The sequence below is a fragment of the Megalobrama amblycephala genome, linkage group LG5, assembly GCF_018812025.1.
Source record: "Megalobrama amblycephala isolate DHTTF-2021 linkage group LG5, ASM1881202v1, whole genome shotgun sequence".
Lineage (NCBI taxonomy): Eukaryota > Metazoa > Chordata > Actinopteri > Cypriniformes > Xenocyprididae > Megalobrama > Megalobrama amblycephala.
This window is the reverse complement of record NC_063048.1, coordinates 15,467,536-15,487,892: the sequence shown is the minus strand read 5'-3', so window position 1 is coordinate 15,487,892 and position 20,357 is coordinate 15,467,536. Positions and strand designations below refer to the sequence as shown.

The following is a 20,357-nucleotide window of genomic DNA, read 5'->3' as shown; positions in this document are numbered from 1 at the left end:
TTCACCATATAGACAAATGGCCGCTCTGAACGAGTAGAGCCCTTTGATTGCTTGATGCCCTTTTTGGACGCAGATTAAAAGGGCTGTATTGTAAATACCGTCAGCAGTCGGTCCAGATGTTTTGATTACAAGGTCATGTCCAAATTGACAAAATATGATCCACAGGTTGTTGAAGTGCTTCTAGCGTTCGAGCAAATAACAAGGAGAACACATATGTGTGCGTGTGTATGCGAGCGGCTCTGATGTCTGACAGACAGAGCGCTATTGAGATTAATTTGTTGTGTTTGATGTTTTCGTTGTTTTTGGAATCATAATGATCTTTACACACCAAACTATTTGAACAGTATTCACATTCAATTATTTTTCAAATCAACCAATGGTACAGATATGATCTCATAAACACAACATCTGTATGACTGTGCTTTTTTCCATTGTTTGTGTGCCAGGATGCAGGTAAAGAAACATGCGTGTACCCACTTCCAGAGCCTCAGGATCTGTTTCAGGCATCACAGATGAAGTTTGAGGATTTTCAACGTGACCTCCGCAAGCTACGGAAAGATCTGAATGGTGAGATGCACAAAGTAAATAAATGAATACACATATGCTTTTACACACACTTCCATGCATATACATGAGATCACATACATGCAAACACATGTGGACAGATACATATGGACATACAGACAAACATGAACTCACATTCAAGTATACATATACAAAAAAATACAACATGTTTAGTTTGTATACATCAGCGCCAATGACCCGTGTTCTTCTTTAGAAGGCTTGATTTTCAAATGGCTGTTTTTATTGAGCCCCCAGCTGGCTGCCACAATGATCAATACTGCAACTTTGTTAAAGACCCCAGCATGTAAATAAATGAGAGAGAGGGGTAATTTTCAGGACTTTTTCTAGGGGAATTATCTGTTTTTACAGGCCTGAAGGACTTAACTCCAGGTTTCTGCAGGTGAACTGTCCCTATACACAACAGTTCAAAAATGTGGGTTCAGTTTAATTTGTTGAGGGTGTTAAATTGATTAAAGGTGACCGATAAATAAAAACTGCCTGGCCAAAAAAGAAAAGAAAAGAAAAGAAAAGAAAAGAAAAGAAAAGAAAAGAAAAGAAAAGAAAAGAAAAGAAAAGAAAAAAGAATGATTCTTCATGCTCCTCCTTTCACAATTTGAGCCTGATGAATCTTGACATTGTCGTCCTGGAATATGTCCATAAGAAATGAAAAGCTACACACTCCATTAATTATGGTTAGAAGAGCTGTTCCTAAACATATAACATGCTAGAAACATAATAACCACAGGTGATCCACCGTTGTGTTGGGTTTTGCTCAATATAATGTTTAGTGGCAGATCAGTGGGCTTACTGCAGTTTAATAGACGTCCTCTGTCCCAGACAAAACCTAAAATACTATGTGGAGAACTCAAGATAATTTAATATTTATAATATTACCATGTGGCGAACCTATGAACCAAAATTTTCTCTCGAACCAAATTCCAGATTTTCAAATAGTTGTATCTCGACCAAATATCATTTAGCCATTCTTGTAACAGAAATGAAATGTTAGTGATAAAATAAATACATATATTTAATAAATGTATAAATATATTTCAGACCCGCTTTTGTACCAATGCCATATATTCTGGTGCTTTTGAAAAGAAACTAGCAGGCAGGTAAAGTGCTTAAACTGCCTTTTAAAAACTGTCTGTTTTGCTCCCTGGCCAGTAAAGCAATTTATCAGGGTCTTCAGGAGGTTAGTGAGATTGGTTCAGCTTTGTGCCACAAGTCAAAGGTTGTGCGACCCAGCTTAAGTGCACGACGGAGTGTGAATGAGGTGTAAGAATCCGATTACATGCTCAAAGCTGACTTTAAATCCCTGCAAACATTTTCATTGCCAACCCAAAACACACACACACTCACACAGATGTGGAAAATCTCACATTCCACCGTTGGCATGTTTAGCTTGTTTAGCTCCTTGAAAAAACACTGATGGATGGTGATGTGGTCAATTTAGAACACTGCCCTACATCAAAAACACATTTACAATCAATCATTAATCCAGAGTGAGATTGTCTACCACACACAAATAATAGCATCCGAGCCTTTTTAGTTGCACTTGAGCCAGTCAAACATATCAGATGGATTTGCATTTGGCTCATGGAAATTTCGATTGAAGGATGGTCGCTTTGATGCATTGCTATACATCCTATTAACTTCGCTCCTGCTGTTAGCCATATTTTTGCATGCCTTAGCTCGAATCCCTAGTCAGCGATTTGCATTGTTAATCTTTCAAAAGCTTATTAGTTAGGCTCACTATACGTACATGTGGTTGATAAATTGTAAATGTACTTTTCCAGAGCTTGTATGCTTAGCTAAATCGTTTTGGCATACACCTGCTGAACAGATCAAGCCTACATTTGTTTAACACAGGCAAATATTTCTCCTCTGGCAATGTTCTGTGTTTCTCTGAATCCTCAACAGTTCACATCCCTAAACTCTCCCTGCAGTCCAATAAGCATGGCTTCTCTCTTACGCCAGGTTCATACAATAAATGGATCATCACTACATTAGCAAGCTAAGCTAAGCGCTAAAGCAGATGTGCGACACTGACAGCTGGAAGGGGCACAGAATTATGCAGGCGGCCCGGCAGGTCTTCGCTTTCACAAATCCCATGATCCAGCTGGCAGGGACATTAGCGTGTGTGTTTGCATTGCATGATTGGCATGCAAGGCTGTGATCCATCACCGACTGTAGTGATGGAGTGTGACACGGTGAAGCCTGTCGGGCCATTTTAAGACTCCAGGTGTACAGCGAACAGAAGCGAAGGAAAGGTTCATGAAATGGGATTCATTAGCATCTGTTAGCACAGGTCACAAATAGCACATTTTTTTTGTCTATACTGATACATCTAAGTGCAGAAAGAGGAAGCAGAAGGATTGAATGTAACAAGCTTCCCTGCTAATAAAAGTCCATGGTAGCTGGTTTAAATGCTAGTTTGGTGCTGGTCTTGGCAGTTTAATTGGTGAAGACTGGTTGTCCAGAGAAGTTTAGCCATATGGTGGGGCCATTGCATGCTCCCGGCTAACAAAAACATGTTCTAAGAACATTTCATTAAGGTTCCCATTAAGTTATGAAAACGTTATTTTTGAATGTTATCAAAATGTTAAAAAATGTCCAGTTTAAAAAAAAAAAAAAAAAAGTTTTTAAAACTTTTTTACTTGGTAATGCAAACATTAAGGGAACATTCCATTTTATCATTTTGAAAACATTTTGGGAATATTAATTTTGAATGTTCTCTGAACATTCTGAAACGAGTAGTAACAGTAAAAAAAAAAAAAAAAAATGTTAGACGAATGTCCAACTAAAATGTTTCAGAAAACGTCTCAGGTTACGTATGTAACCATGGTTCCCTGAGAACAGGGAACGAGACACTGCATTCGAAAATGCATATGGGGAACGCCATCACGTGAACTGGTGTCTGAAATAATTATCAAATCTTACCAATCCTGTTGGCCAGTGACAGCCTATGATGCAGAGATGTTCACTAGTCTTTTATCCGGAGTCCGAGTCAAGTCTGAAGTCTTTAAGCTGGAGTCCGAGTCAAGTCTGAAGTCTTTATCACTGGAGTCTGAGTCAAGTCTGGAGTCTTTTGTCACGAGTCTGAGTCGAGTCTCGAGTCATTAAAAAAAATAAAATAAAAAATTCTCATAATCAAATCCTATTTTTTATTCTAAGTTGTATTATAAAGACAAAATAATGATCTTTCTGTAATCTGTTTTAATTTGAAATTAAGGTCCTATGATGTAAGGGATAATGTACATCCAGTTTGTTACTTTATAATCCATTACAATGTACAAAACAGTCGTCCTGGCAACACAAGTAGTCATTTTAAATACAGTCGCTAAGCGGACAAAAGATGGCACCAGTGAGTCACGGTTTGTTATACAGCAGTTTGTTATACAGCTTCGTTGTAATTGACGACAGTCATTATCAGAAAATATTAAACCTCGGAATTTTTAAGAATGTCAATTGAAAACTCTACACATGCTGATTGTGATACATAAAAATATGAGCTTTAAGTAATAAATGGATTAACATCTCTTTCTATCTCTCTCTCTTATGGACACACATTAAGAAAGAGAAAAGCTGCATATAATACGAAAAGATTGATAAAACGTAGTGCTAGGTTTAAAGTCTAGATTTTTTTTTGTTCATATTTTAACAGGCTGGCAATTAAAAAGAGCCATGCAGCTTCACCACAGTATAATAGCTAGCTGTGTGAGTTAATGTGACTAACCTTTGTGGATGCGATGTCTGCAAAATTTGATGATGTTGTTCCGGTGTCTTTAATTGTTTTCCCACATTCTGTGCATCTAGCTGATCTGACGTGATAATAAACCCAAACGAAAGAACATATGGCACGGTGGCTCCCGTCATGTTGCATGGGACTCTTATTATGACATTTCTGAGTTTATGCGCATGGACATACGTAATCAAAGTGTATGACAAGAGTCCAATCTACCACGACACATAAGGAAATATATTTGACGCAGATATTATAAAACTATTTAAACACAACACAAATACTTCATTTATTATATGAGTGGTTAAGGGTAAAAGACTTGAGTCGATTTTAAAATATTCCGAGTCTTTTGTGCCGAGTAATTTCAGGTCGAGTCCGAGTAAAATGCGACTCGAATGCGACTCGAGTGCGACTCGAGTCCGAGTCTCTAACTCGAGTGCCCATCTCTGCTATAACGTCATTAAAGAAGCAACCCGGAAGTATAAAGGAGCACCTAGAGAAGCAGTCAGTATCTTATCGTCTGAAGGGACTGTTCAGCAGGCAGCCCTGATGCATGGCTAGGAAAGCAGTGTCTTGTTCCTTGTTCCCAGGGAACCATGGTTACATACGTAACCTGAGACGTTCCTTTTCGAAAGGGAACTCTACACTGTGTTTGAAACATATGGGGAACAATATACCCATGCCGTCATGCTTTAGGGGAGTGCATGCCAAAAATGGCTAGACAAATGCCAGAACTAGCAGCTTCAACTGAAATGCCAGAACCACTCCCCATATGGGTCATACATAGGCTGTCAGTGACAGCATTCCCTATGGCCAATAGCCCAAGCTATAAGCCTCAAAGAGGCCTACCAAGGCCGCTCAAAGGCTTCTGGAACCAAGCTTCTTTTCAAAGAAAAGAGGGTACCTTTAAGGGAATGTGGCCAGAGGGCCCGAGGGAACCCTAGCCAGTCACTTGCCAGGGGAACGTACTCGACCCTGATTGCCACCAGGGAGGCCTGACCTGGTCTACTTTACAGAAACCTAGTCTTGGCCAACAACCTGTCTGATCACAGAATCTCCAATCACATTTCTTCAGAGAAGATATACAGTAAGAGTGACTGCAAAAGAGGCCGTAACTAACTCAGACCAGAGCGTAGAGATGGGCATCCTGGAGAGCAAGACTCAGCTTAGTGTTTCCTTACTAATGAGGGGAGTAATACTCAGCTCAATCCTAGGATCTATTCAGCGCATGATTATTTGCACTGAGGAGGCTGTGCACTCCAAAGGAACCCAACAAGGGGAGTACATTTAACAGCCAGGGAGGTCCTGATCCTCAATAGCAAGGCCTCAGAGAGGCCTTCAACCACTGACCAGCTTAGGGAGCTAAGTACTATGCAGGACAAGAGCAGAGCTCGACCTAACAGATAAACTGTACTGTAGGCACAAAATCATGGAGGCCCAGGAGGGGGCCTGCCACATGATACTAATTCTACATGTGTAGAAATACATTACAGCAGCCTTGCTAAATGGCACGATGCGCTCAATCTGCTTAGAGAACAGGGGGGAAGCTTAAAGGGAGGCCTGTGAAAGCCACACACCTGAACAGCTTGCTTGCTGATAAGCAAATCCAGCAGATTAGACTGAGAATGCCCACATAATAGTCTACCTAACACAATCCGATGAGCAGTGCACTCAGTAAAACACTTTTTACTCTTTAAAGCAAGAGGAGTACAGCATACGCCAACACGCCCAAAAAAGGGGCTACGACTTCCAGACACTTGGCATCAGCTCACGGCAGTGTTCTAAGCGCTAAGGGAGCCAATTAGAATGACCAAACTTCTCAAGTGAGGTTAACTAGTTTAACTCAACCTGAGCCATCATACCACCAGGTCATGTACTCAGTAAAAACACCTTTTTACTCTTAAAGCGAGAGGAGTACAGACCTATGCCATCATGCTCTGAAGGAGACCCAAACGGGGCCTACAATTCAGAACGACAAGTGACGCCAACTTCTAGTGGCGATTACTAAGCTCTCAGGGAGCCACATATAGAACCAAACTATTCAGTGAGGTTAACTATTAGCTCAGCCTGAGCTTAATTCCAATCAACACATTCCAACAGGCAATGTACTCAGTAAAGCACTTAACACTCTTATGGCAAGAGGAGTACAAAAAACTCTGCCAACATGCTCCGAAAGAGGCCATGTAAGTCAGAAAACAAACCTTCTGTGTTTATGTAATCTGTATGAAAAGAGAGCATGTCAGAAGTCCGTGATTCAGCTCATTATCCCTAATGCGGCCAGCCCACGGAGCGGGCAAATTCAGAGGTCAGCTCATCTCAATCGTGTATTTATTGTCTTGAAAAGTGTTTATCTGTATGTAAAAGCCTGTATGTTAGCGACCTCTGGAAGACATGCCGTTAGTTCCTGAAATGTCCTCTTCTTCTTTAGAATAATTTGTGGACTAAATGTGCACAGAGAGTGCCCTCCGGCTGCAAGTATGAATTAAAAACACCAGCGCTCATAGTGATAACAATGAATATAGAATTAATATAACTCCTCTGTATAGAAAATTGACATAAACATATGAGAATCCATCAATATTTCTCCAAATGTGAATGCTTTTAAACTAAAAACCTATATTCAGACTCTTTGCATCACAGAAATACATTATATTTTAAAGAATATAATAGAATACCATTATTTTAAATTGAGCTGAGACATGATTACAGAGGTTTTTTTCACAGCCTACCTGACTGAAAGGCCTCATTATTATGCAGCACCATTAGAGGTTCTTTATGCGATTCTTTTGTCTTCTCAGGTGTAAATGAGAGATTATACATGATCATTCATGCCTCCACACATATGGTGTTTCTTGACAAAAAGTGTCTTACAAAAACTAAATCAATATATTGTTTTATATGAACAAGTAGGCATTATAATTTTTACATAATTTTGAAGCAAAAACTCTAGCCTACAACCCCCAATACCCAGAAGTCTTGTAAATACAGATTTAATATACTTTTTTTGGCCTTTTTTCAGTGACATAATTTTTTTGTTTTTTCAATAACCACGCATAAACGTTATTCCTTCAAAAACACAAACATGTGCATACATGTTCCTCACATATTATGGTAGCCTAGTTTGTGCTGAATACAGTGTAATGACATTTTTTCCATTAATATGTTTATGAACAACTGAAAAAAGGACAAATTTCAGGGCATGTCAAAACTTCTCCATGCCCCAAATCAGCCTCAGACTCCAGAGGGTTAACCTGTGGCAGCAATAGAGTAAAACTCACATTGTGTAGGGCAAACTAGAACTTAACCCTCAGGGGTCTGAGGATTTTTGGGACCCTGGAGAAGTTTTGACATGCCCTGACATTTGTGCTTTTTTCAGTTGTTCATAAACATATTAATGGAAAAAGTGTCATTACACTGTATTCAGCACAAACTAGGCTACAATAATATGTGAGGAACATGTATGTACATGTTTGTGTTTTTGAAGGAATAACGTTTATGCATGGTTATTGAAAAAACAAAAAACTTAAGTCACTGAAATAAAGCCAAAAAATATATATTAAATCTTTGTTCAAAAGACTTCTGGGTATTTGAGGTTGTAGACTAGAGTTTTTGCTTCAAAATGAGGTAAAAATTATGCTGCCTGCTTGTTCATATAAAACAATAGAGAGATTTAAATTTTCTAAAACATCTTTGGTCAAGAAACACAGTATGCGTGGAGGCGTGAATCCTCATGTATAATGGGTGATTCTCACCTGAGAAGACAAAAGAATCACATAATAATGACCTGAAATGACTTGCATAATAATGAGCTCTTTCAGTCAGGTAGGCTGTGAAAAAACCCTCTGTGATCATGTGGTGTATATCAAATATACAGAAAAAACAGCAATACTGTGAAATATTATTACAATTTAAAATAATGGTATTCTATTATATTCTTTAAAATATAATGTATTTCTGTGATGCAAAGTGTCTGAACAATTATGTTACCTCTATGGCATTTCATATAGGCTTTTAGCTTAAAAGCATGCACATTTGGAGAAATATTGATGGATTCTCATATGTTTGTCAATTTTCTATACAGAAGAGTATATTTATTCAGGATTTATTGTCATTACTATGAGTGCTGGATACTGTGTTTTGAATTCATACTCGCAGCCGGAGGGCGCTCTGTACACCTTTAGTCCACAAATGCCTGAGCACTAAAGAAGAATAGGCAATCCAGGAACTAACCGAACTAACAGAGGACAGAGATCGCTAACTATGGCTATTCAAAACACTTTTCAAGACAATAAATACACGATTGAGACGATGAATGCATGTATTGACTCAGAATTTGTGTCTGAATAGCGCTCGCTCCATGGGTGTGGCCGCATTAGCGGATAATGAGCTGAATCACGGATTTCTGACATGGCTCTCTTTTCATACAGATTACATAAACACAGACTGTTTGTTTTCGATTTGACTTGTACGATTTAAAACCTGACATTTCAACGTTTTTTTAGACAGAAGTCTCATTTTTTGTCATTAGTATCCACTAAGTTACAGTTCGTTTTCTGAGAACTATCAGATTGGACTTCCTTCAGAGGGAGACGAGAGATCATGCATCATGTTAGTTTTCTTTATTTTACAAAAAGCACAACATTTAGTTTTTACTCTGAGTGTACACAAATAAAAGAAGATATTCCACAGATTAAAATGGTGTATAACTCTTAATTGTATGTGCAACATTAACGGAGTATTTTGAGTCTCTTTCACACTGGTAAGAAAAAACCGCGGTGGTATCGCCAGCGATACCCTCAGACCTCAGAGTGTTAAAGCATAAAAGTGATGCTTTATTTTTCATTCATGCCATCCTAAACCTCAAGGATGGATGCCTTTCACCAACCTGAAGTTTACACAAAAATCAAGGGGGTTCAGGCAAAAAGGCAAACACAGTATGAATGAAAATTCTAGACAAGTGGGGCCTACGCAACACTAGCATTCTCTTATCCACCTAATGATAAGGGGCCTACCACCTGAAACAACGGCACCAGGGAGGCTAATGATAGCCTGCTACCTTAGCTGCTATCTGTCTTGCACCTACACTAAAGGGGTAAAGGGCTTTTTGGCCTGACAACTCTGAAAGAGGAGGCCAGAACTAGGAAACTATACAACCTGACAAGGGAAGTAATGATACAAGGGGGAATGCTTTAGCAAACACCTAACCCTAGTTCTTAGCCTAGGCCAGCTATAGCTGTGGGCCCATAGGGCCACACATAAGCCTAGATCTGCCTGGGGACTCAAACTCAGCCTAAAATCTCATGAGAGAGGAGGCTACTCTAAAAACTCTAAAATAAGAGCTCAGAGGAGCAAAGCTCAACCCAAGTCACTAACAATGTCAGGCGGCCCAGGAGGCCGACGCTAAACATAGATCTATCTGAAGTAAAGAGTGCTAATCTCAAAACAACTCTAGCTATGACCAGAGGAGAAGCTACTCTACCAATGGTGGCTGTAAAGGTGGCCATTTTGTTTGACAAACCAAAATAAATCGTTCAAGCCAACCTAATGTTTTTTTTTTTTTTTTACTTCAGAGCCCTTAAAAAAACCTTACTCTTTTTTCCCTCTACACGCCCAGGAAAAACCATACAGGAAACTTAAGGTCAGATATACTTATAATGTAAATTTAGACCCAGCTTACCTTCCTGCATCTCGAAGACCAAAGACTCCTATCACGGAAGAGATGGAATCTAGGGTCCTTTTTAGCCTAAAGGCACCTTTTTACTATCAAGCCAGAAGGTGGGCCATCAGAATTTTATTCATCATGGGCCCAGTCCTCAGCCTGACTGTAAGAAATGCCTGAGTGTGTTTCACTTTAAAATTCCATTACTCAGGAGGTGGAAGAAGAGAGGAGAGGGTAGAAGTGAACTACCCTCACAGAGAGGAAACCAATCACTGACGCTGCTGGTGTCTGTGGTTGATTACCTCACTCAGATCCTGCTTCTTCTTCCTAGAGTCCTGTCTTCTCTGGGACTTGCTCCGAGGAGGAGGAGGTGCCAGAGGGGCAACACTGGACCTCTGGCCCTGTCTCCAATCTTCGAATCGGGACAGGCCAGGACCTCCTGTCTGTCTGGGCCCAGGATCAGATCTGAGCGGTATGCAGGTCTTAAACGCCTCAGAGCGCGCCTTCGCCTCTCTGAACTTTCCCACCACCGCCTCGACAGAGGTACTGAAAAGTTCAGAGGGCAAAACCGGTGCATCGAGGAGAAAGCCCTTTTCTTTCTCCCTGATGTCAGCCAGGTTCAACCACAGGTGTCTCTCCGTGGCCACCATCTCTGCCATCGATCTTCCAATTGAAGCAGCAGTTTGTTTAGTGGCCCAGAGAGCCAAATCCGTGGTGTGGCGCAGCTCTTCTACCACCTCAGGGGATAGACCCTGCCCCTGATCCAGATCCCTCAGCAAATCAGCCTGGTAGGCCTGTAACACCGCCATGGTGTGTAAGGCTGCACCAGCCTGACCCGCTGCCACGTATGCCCTGCCATTCAAGCGAGAAGTCACCTTAAGGGGCTTGGAAGCCAGGATCGGAGCTTTCAGTGTGGGGGCCTGCCCTGTGATGAGATAGTTTGCGAACGTCTCGTCAATAGGGGGCATCGACACATACCCATGATGGCTCAATCCCTCCACATCAGCGAAATTCGCCCGCTGATTCAGATAAATACAAGCCGAATTTGGCAGGGAGGCTTTGAAGTTTCAGCAGGCTCACCTGCTTCTGCTTCAAGAGCCATCTCTTGCTTGTCAATGACAAGACATTGTCATCATCCAACAGCTCACCCTCGTCAGCTACAGCGGGCCAGAACCACCAGGCACCGATACCGGCTCCTCTCCCCTTGAGAAGAGGGCCAGACGAGAGTGGAGTGTCTTCATAGGCAGACGCTCACAATTCACACAGACAGCGCCCTCAAGCACTGTCTGTGCTTCTTCTTCCTAGAGTCCCGTCTTCTCTGGGACTTGCTCCGAGGAGGAGGAGGTGCCAGAGGGGCGCTCTTCCCCCAGACAGAAAATGCACATATTGTGTGTGTCACCGGGTGTCAAAAACCTAGGACAGGGATCCACACACTTTCTGAAACGTTTGTCAGACATAGTAAATACTCTTACCAGATTCTAAGTAATCGCAAACAGACAAAACATTCCCTGAAGACGATGAGATACTGACTGCTTCTCTAGGCGCTCCTTTATACTTCTGGGTTGCGTCTTTAATGATGTAATTGGCTGTCGCCGACCAATAGGATTGGTAAGATTTGATCATTGTTTCAGACACCGGTTCACATGATGCCGTTCCCCATATGCGTTTTTGAACGCAGTGTAGTGTTCCCTTTCAAAAAGGAACAAAACGTTCTATGAACAATGTATAATTAATGTTATATTTACATTTTGAGAATTTAATTTAAGAAGATGTAACTTTGAATCAATGTTCTATAAATATTACTGGAATAATGTTTGTAACATTTCAACAACAGCTTCTTTAAAAGAACCTTGCCAGAAAGTTCTGAAAATGTTCCCTGTTACTTGGGCTAGTCTTTTTTTTAACAAGGTTGACTACTGTAAATTACAGTTTCCTTACAAAGACTTGAGGTCATCAGTTCATTCCTAAAATGGGTTGTTTATGAGAGTTATTTAAGTGGCTAGTAGTTGTGTAGCCTAACATAAGATGTTTTCACTGTTAAATAAACTGTTCTTCAGTTCCATGATTGATTTTGTTTGTTTCTTTCTCACATCTGTGTTCCTGCTCTCTACTTTATTTTACAGCCTGTTCAGCAGAAACAGAAAAGGTGTGTAATGTCTCGTCTGAGGAGCACCTGCAGCCCTTTAAGGACCAAATGGAAGAATTTCTCACTAGAGGTAAAAAAAAAAAAACATAGCAAGCATAAGCCCTATTCGGACAGCTATTGTTTTACATGAGAACGTGATTTATGGTTTTATTGCCATTTGAATCGGAAATGTCAATTTTTTTTCTTTTAGAATCTGACATATTTAAAGGGTTATTTCACACAAAAATGAAAATTCTGTTATTAATTACTCACCCTCATGTCGTTCCACACCTGTAAGACCTTTGTTCATCTTCGGAACACAAATTAACCACTTCACCACTGGGGGGAGTGACTTTGGCAGTTTGATACACGCTCCGAACCACTGAATCGAAATAAAAGATTTGTAAAGTGTCGAAGCTTCATGAAGCAGTGTTTTGAAATCACCCATCACTAGATATTGTTGAATAAAGTTGTTATTTTGTTTTTTTGGCACACAAAAAGTATTCTCGTCGCTTCATAACATTAAGGTTGAACCATTTCATTAACTGTGAATCAGCTTGTTCTATTAGGATGTAAATATTTGTATTGTAATTTTACAGTTGTCCTATAAAATAAAATTATTTTAATAAAAATTTTTTTTTTTTAATTTTGCAGTATTATAGTTGCACCATAGTTCTTATTTTGTTTAATATTTTTATTTAATAATAATCACAATAAAAATCCTATTATTTTATAGTCATATTGATTGAGTCAAAAACAGTGAGAATGTGGCCTACAAAAATGACAAGTGGAAAGATATTTTTTAAAAATGTTCACAATGATACTGAAAATTTGAGTGGCTTTTTATAATGAGTTGACCCAAATATGAACACTCAAATCGTTCATCTCTAACAGGATCACACTCAAAATGTTCGCACTCAGAAGTCTTTAGAGTAAAAAGTAATTCTTTACCTTTTTTATTATGAAAATGCTCTTCTCAGCAAAACCATGTCAATAATTCTAAAATGGTTCATTCTTTCCAAATATAGCTATTTGTCATCTGGTAAAAAAAAAAAAAAAAAAAAAACTGTATTTTTGTCAGTATGCCCTAGTATTTGTCATTGCCTAAAATGTTCGTTTTATTACAGAGGAGCCATGCAAATGTTCTTTTACAAACATCACCCTGGGAAACAATTAAAGTGTTTTCTGAATATTGCTGGGATGGATGTACAGTGACCCTGTGTGAGAGGACAGATGAGGTGCTGAGAAATAAATGTGACAGAGGCTCTGTGACGGCCTATGGGAGCCAACAAGGATTCTGGGAAATACATCTGACCTAACCTAGACCCGATCACTCCAACATTATTTGTGTAAAGCTTGTGACAAGAAAAGTGAGAGTACTTAATTTAATTATTTTCACTAATTTCCTCCACGTTCCACCCCAACGTGTTAATCGCTGATTCAACCCTTTCAGTGTTTTGTTTCTCTGAAGATCTGGTGATTGTGTTTTATTATAGTTGCTCTTCATCTTGTTTATTTGCCTTCTCTATTTGCCAACTTGGCTTTAATCCTTCTCTATTTGATATGGTTTCTGTTCTCTTGTTTATTTCCTCTAAGTGTGTCTGAGTCAACCTGCCTGATCTGTCTGTAGCACCGAAAGGCTGTTTCTGTCGGCTCTTTATTCTCGTCAACGTTTTACTGGCCTCTTTTCGTCTTTCACACTCCAATTATTTCAATTGCCATGGCGTAACCTCATTTTTCCATCGCTCAACTTGGAGTTCGCTGGAACGTCTCCCTATAACTGTCTTTCTATTTTTCATTCTCTGCTTCACTACAAGCTTTAGTAAATGCTAAATGTGTTGCTGTCTCTCTTTCTTTGTATTCAAATTGGTCCTCATAACAAAACCCACATGTGCTCTGGCGGCAGGGGTAGCAGGGTGGGGTCCTTACTGAACGTCCCCCTTCTCATCTCTACCCCTTTGATCTGAAGACTCATGGGTCTCCTTCACTAAGCTCTCAGATGGGTGGCATGACCACGGAAAGACCCTCTTCAACCCTCCATACTGCCTCCAGTTAGAGAAACAGACAGAACGGGGATCGGAAAAAAAAGACCTGGTCTTATTTTTTGTTATTTGTATGATTTTGAAACTCCAGGAGAGTAACAGTCTCTGGCTCCAGTGCTTCAACCACTACTGTTTATTTTTCAGAGCATGAAATTAACTACAGAAAGGAAGAGAGGAAGAAAAACTGAGTGAGACAGACGTGCATATATGTGTGTGAGAGATAGAGACTGTCTCTGTGCTGTTTGGTCTATGCTCGTTCTACTGATACCATGTTTAATTCTGTACCATTTCCACTGCCCTGGGCAATGAGAAGCAATGTGATAATGCATTTAAAGGAACAGCAGGTACAGCAGATTTAGCAAAATTATAGAATAGCAGATACCAGATGAGCCATTTTAGTACAATTAGACCATGCTTCCTTACAAAAGAAGTACTGGCAGTAGCATGGTACAATTATGGTGTGAAATGGTAGGTTATTTGATGGTTCCATGTGCAAAAAAAAAAAAAAATAGTATCTTTTTGTATTACAAAAAAAAAGAAGAGTGGTCCATGCAAAACTCACAATGTTACGGTGGTTGCCAGGGTATTCTGTGTTTTTGCTATAGGGAGTTTCCAAGTGGTTGATAGGGATTTCTACATAGTTGCAGGATGTTGTTATGTGGTTGTTAGATGCTTCTGATGTGGTTGTTAGGGCTTTATAGTTGGTATGGGTAGTTGCCAGGGTGTTGCTATGTGGTTGCTAAGGGGTTACCAAGTGGTTTATAGGAACTTTTATGTAGTTGCAGGATGTTGTTATGTGGTTGTTAGGGCTTTCTAGTTGCTCTGTGTAGTTGCCAAGGTGTTGCTATGTGGTTGCTAAGGGTTTACCAAGTGGTTGACAGGGATTTCTACATAGTTGCAGGATGTTATGTGGTTGTTAGATGGTTCTGAGGTGGTTGTTAGGGCTTTCTAGTTGGTCTGGGTGGTTGCCAGGGTGTTGCTATGTGGTTGCTAAGGGGTTACCAAGTAGCTGACAGGAATTTATACGTAGTTCCAGGATGTTATTTGGTAGTTAGTTGTTTCTAAGGTGGTTGTTAGGGCGTTTTAGTTGGTCTGGGTAGTTGCCAGGATGTTGCTGGATGTGGTTGCTAAGGGATTACCAAGCAGTTGACAGGGACTTTTATGTAGTTGCAGGATGGTGTTACGTGGTTGTTAGATGCTTCAGAGGTGGTTGTTAGGACTTTCTAGTATGTCTGGGTAGTTGCCAGATGTGGTTGCTAAAGGTTTACCATGTGGTTGACAGGGATTTCTACATAGTTGCAGGATGTTGTTATGTAGTTGTTAGATGCTTCTGATGTGGTTGTTATGGCTTTCTAGTTGGTCTGGGTAGTTGCCAGGATGTTGCTATGTGGTTGCTAAGGGGTTACCAAGTGGTTGAAATTAATTTATATGTAGTTTCAGAATGTTATGTGGTAGTTAGATGTTTCTGAGGTGGTTGTTAGGGCTTTCTAGTTGGTCTGGGTAGTTGCCAGGGTGTTGCTATGTGGTTGCTAAAGGTTTACCATGTGGTTGACAGGGATTTCTACATAGTTAGTGGATGTTGTTATGTGGTTGTTAGATGCTTCTGATGTGGTTGTTAGGGCTCTCTAGTTGGTCTGGGTAGTTGCCAGGGTGTTGCTATGTGGTTGCTAGGTGGTTTAAGGCTTTCTGGGTGATGTGGGTGGTTACCAGTGTGTTGCTATGTGATTATTCAAGTTTTCTGAATGGTTGTCAAATGGTTGATAGAACTTCCTGTATGGTTACAGGGTGTTGCTATGTGGCACTTAGGGTATTCTCAGTGGTTGCTAGGGTACTTTTAGGTGTTTGCTAGAAAATTCTGGTTAAATTGCTTATAGCCCAAGTCTGTATAAAATTCTGGCTCCCAGATATGGCCTGAGTCCCTCCTTCAATGTACATGTAGGTCTATAAATTGTTTACCTGTTTAATTTTCTACAAGGCAATCAATCAGTTAGAAAAGTAATTTCACATCTTTCATCATCAATTTCATGTATCTTTTATATACATAGCACAGGTGTTGGAAGAGTTACATACCAAAATACTTTGAAGGGGTTTGACCATACAGTATCTTCAACCCTTAGTATGAGCAGTAGTAATAGTTATGATTGCCTTAGCAATCACCACTACCAATAAAAAAGTTTTTTGAAGCACAAATGTAACATTTTAGGCAATATTTTAAGTCAGTTTAATGAGTTGTAGATCTCATGTTGGGGCCAGAAGTGGTTTGAACTGAAGTGATCTGTGTTGAGTGGTGAGTGGTACGAAAATGTGTAAGAACACTGGGCTCATCATTCAATTTATTAGTGAATCACAGGAGACTCTCCAAGTAGGAGTAAATGAAGTGACATTGACATTGCAGTGGTAAAGACTTCAGAGACCTGCTTCAACATCTGCAGTAAAACTATGCCTCAGATGCTGAGAATATTTGCAAATATGATTTTACATCGATTTTCTCCTTGAAATTTTATGTCAGCGGATTACAACTGACTTATGTGTAATCAGATTCTGAGTTTATGTTTGTCATAAAGATCATAACCTGCAAGAACCTATACATACATGTATGCGCACAATCTCCCGTAAATCAGTTCTCACTGTAACTGAAATTAAATGCAGTAGGAGTCTGTTTAAAACTGGAACAAATCTCTGATAACCTTCTTATGATAACCTGTGTCATTCAGTGACAAGCAGTACAAATACATATTTTAAAAAATATAAAACAATAGAAGGTGTCACATTTACAATGTCTCTGTTTGATTTTTATTCCCACAGCCAAAGCAGAGTTGGAGCTCCAGCAAAAACAGCTCGCTGACACGCAGAGGATGTAAGTTGTCTTACTCTGTTAATTGTGCCAAGTATCTCCTCCGTGTGTGTGTGTGTGTGTGTGTGTGTCGCTCTCTTTTTCTAACTCTTTTTTTCCCTCACTTCTGGTACTAATAGTGCAATTTACTGAGAATGATTGACAGTTAGTATATTGTCTCCTTTAAAAAGGTTCCAATTATCAAAACCTTGGCTCTTGGAGAGGAAAAAAAGAGCAAATATTTCACTTCAATTAATTTTAAAGGTCTTTGTGTTCATTGTTTGAATATTGCCATTTCTTCCAAGTACTAGACTTATGCATACCAAAAGATTGCTATGGGCGAAAAGAAATTACACTTGTCGTTCTTTATGTAAGAGCATTATTTTTATAAGCTAAAATTTCACATTTCACATGCTTGAAGTAAGCCGATCAATTTCACAATTCCTCAGTGTAAACTTTCTAATCTTATTTTGTAATATTTTGTTCATAGTGTCATACTTTTCTTTGAATGCTTTCCAGTTTTCTGGAGCTGAGCGTGTTTTTCTCGGTCAAGCCTAAGGCAGGAGAGAAAGAGGTTTCACCGAACACATTCTTCACAGTGTGGCACGAGTTTTCGTCAGATTTTAAGGAGCTGTGGAAGAGAGAGAATAAATACCTACTGAAGGAGCGGTGAGGAATATTATGCCTCTGTTGTCACTGTGTTTGCTTAATTGCTTCACTGATATATATTGAATTTCATTGGTATATTTTCTAGGTTGAAAGCTGCAGAAGAGACTTTCAGACAAGCACGAGAGAAGGCTACCTACAACGTAAAACCTAAACATGCATCAGGAATAGTAAGTCTTTCAAAATTCCTAAATTCACATTACAAGCAATGAATAACACATAATAAATTCAAATTGCAACCATGATGTTACTCTGTTTCTTCTCTCACTCAGAAAGCCAAGCTGGGACAGAAGATGTGAACTTTTGATAGTGAATCCCACAAAACTCATTGTTTCCCCTGTTATTTATTTCCTCTTCTTCTTTTTTTTTTTTTTTGCTTTACAGTTACTTCAGCATAAACTTAATAGCCATGAAACAATTGAAAGGCTTTGCATTATTTTAGTAAATGAACAATAAAACAATCAAAACGTAAGCTATAAAATGAAACAAATGCTTACAAAATCTCTCAATGAATATTTAGTATAATCAAGCCCACACAGAATCTGCACATTTATTTTCTAATATGATATAGTGCTGAAAGATCTATTGTACCCTGTGTATTTAAATATCGTAAATATGTACTTCATTAAAATTTGTTGGAGAAAGCCACAATATTTAATAAACAAGAGCAGATAAATAGCAGATTTCATGCAGGTTGACCAATGAAGAAATCTGACTTTGAATAATGTTTCTGCTGACCTTGTTGCCACTGACATTTAAGAAAATCGAATAACTGAATACATAAAGAAATGGCTGTTAGACTCTGACCTGTGTACAGTCATAAAGAGTGTGTCTTAGGAGAAGAAACCAACCTTTTCTTTAAATGGATACTGGATAATATTCTGCGTCCACAGTTTCCTCTACTTGTGTTCATCTACGTCAACCTATGAAATTTACACAGCATTGAATGATTTGTTGTGAATTTCTCTGTTACAACTGACCTGTGAGGTGTTTAATGAACAGTTGTTGAAAACATATGCAAATATTATGACTTAATGTTATTCTTTATTTTGTGTTTACAGCTGTTGTCAGTAGTTCACTGTGTGCAATAACCTTTAAGATTTACCAAAATGTATTTTCAATTAAAGCTGACAGCTTTGTATTCATGTGTGATAATTTCTTTATTTATGTATGTGTTATATGGTTAAGAAATGAACTGGAGCAGCTGCCATATGAATAATGTGCATGCCATTTCCTAATTTATAAAAGACAATTAAAAACAACAGAGGCAGATAAAAAAAAAAACTGAAAAGCAAAAGTCGTATTGTAATGTGAAATAATATATTTATTTTTTAGATGTTCATTATATATTTTACATATATATATTCATAGATTTTCTATGGTTGATTTGTCATAAATTCCTTTATCTACACATTTTTGCTATTTTGTTAAATATTGTCATTAATGAGAACGTGTCTGTTAGACTTTAAGGTAAAGATTTAACACAATACCAATCTCAGTTTATGTTGTGCACATTGTGAATAATCATAACAACAGTAAGGCTCAAACTCTCTACAGGCTTGATCAAAGTCTGCATCATTTCCATATGATGCAGCAAAGCCAATGGCAGCATCAAGTCAAAATATAGTTTATCCACCTCTGACTGACTACTTAGCCCTGCCCCCATCACCCCCACCCCCCCAAATTTCCTGTCGATAAGGTCCACAGTCACCCAGCATCCTTTCATGTCTTCTCCTGTCCTTCATTAGCGCTGGTACATACAACAGCTGGGTAGGTAAGACAAGATTGTGAAGATATATCTGGTGGTCAAACAGTTTTCACTGTCCTCAAGTATCAAGACTAATAGAGTGCAACAGTGCCTACACATTATTTCAGTGGCCCTGAAATGAGGCCCTTGGTTCCAGAAGTATTTTTCCCATTGGGATTTTAAAATAATCTTTGTTAAAGAGTTGTATGCCATGAACCAACATATGAGGTGAATCACAACATTACAAACTTGATTTGAAGCAAAAAAAAAAAAAAAAATATTGTGGCAAGTAGGGCGGGGCCGAGAGCCATGGGAATGGAGCGAGGTTGGTGGCATGAGTGTTAATGAGTGACTTTAGTCACAGGGAGGAGGTCCAGAAGGATAAAAAGAAAGTGACTTCACGACAGTGAAGGACAAGAGAGGACCAGGCCTGGGCCATTTATGTTGTGTTTTTTTTTTTTTTAATTATACATTTATTATCGTCTGTGTTGGGCTGCCGCTTTACTTTAGATTTGTGTTTCTTTATTTTGATATTTAAGTTGTTTGAACATTCACCGGTTCCCGTCTTCTTCCCTGAACAACTAACCTTGCTACTATTTAGAAACAACGTATTTTATGTTGGAATATATATATATATATATATATATATATATATATATATATATATATATATATATATATATATATATATATATATATATATATATATATAGCCTATACAAATATTTAAGTAGTTTGAGAATGTAGGGAGATTATCACACAAATCAGTGCTTAATTAGAGTGAGTGGTTATTTTGGCATGGTTTGTTTATTTTGATTCTTAGATTGTTTTTTTACAGAATCATGGGTAATGTAGTTTTTCATCAGGAATTATGCTGTTAAACATGATTATTTAAAAAAATAAGTTGAAATTAAAGCTGCAAGCAGCAATGAAAGGGCCCTCGCACCCCGGCTTACCGCCACCCGTTGGCCGTAGG

At 38.9% G+C, this 20,357-nt stretch overlaps 1 protein-coding gene across 1 annotated transcript in view; it reads left to right on the top strand.

Annotated features, from left to right (window-relative positions):
- Window positions 1-19,092, top strand: part of fmn2a (formin 2a) — a 58,061-nt gene extending 38,969 nt beyond the window's left edge. The window contains 6 exon segments of the mRNA XM_048190815.1: window positions 447-567; window positions 12,092-12,184; window positions 16,941-16,992; window positions 17,488-17,637; window positions 17,723-17,804; window positions 17,907-19,092. Of these exon segments, the coding sequence (XP_048046772.1) occupies window positions 447-567; window positions 12,092-12,184; window positions 16,941-16,992; window positions 17,488-17,637; window positions 17,723-17,804; window positions 17,907-17,933 (525 nt within the window). The 3' untranslated portion in view covers window positions 17,934-19,092.
- Window positions 19,093-20,357: the final 1,265 nt, after the last annotated feature.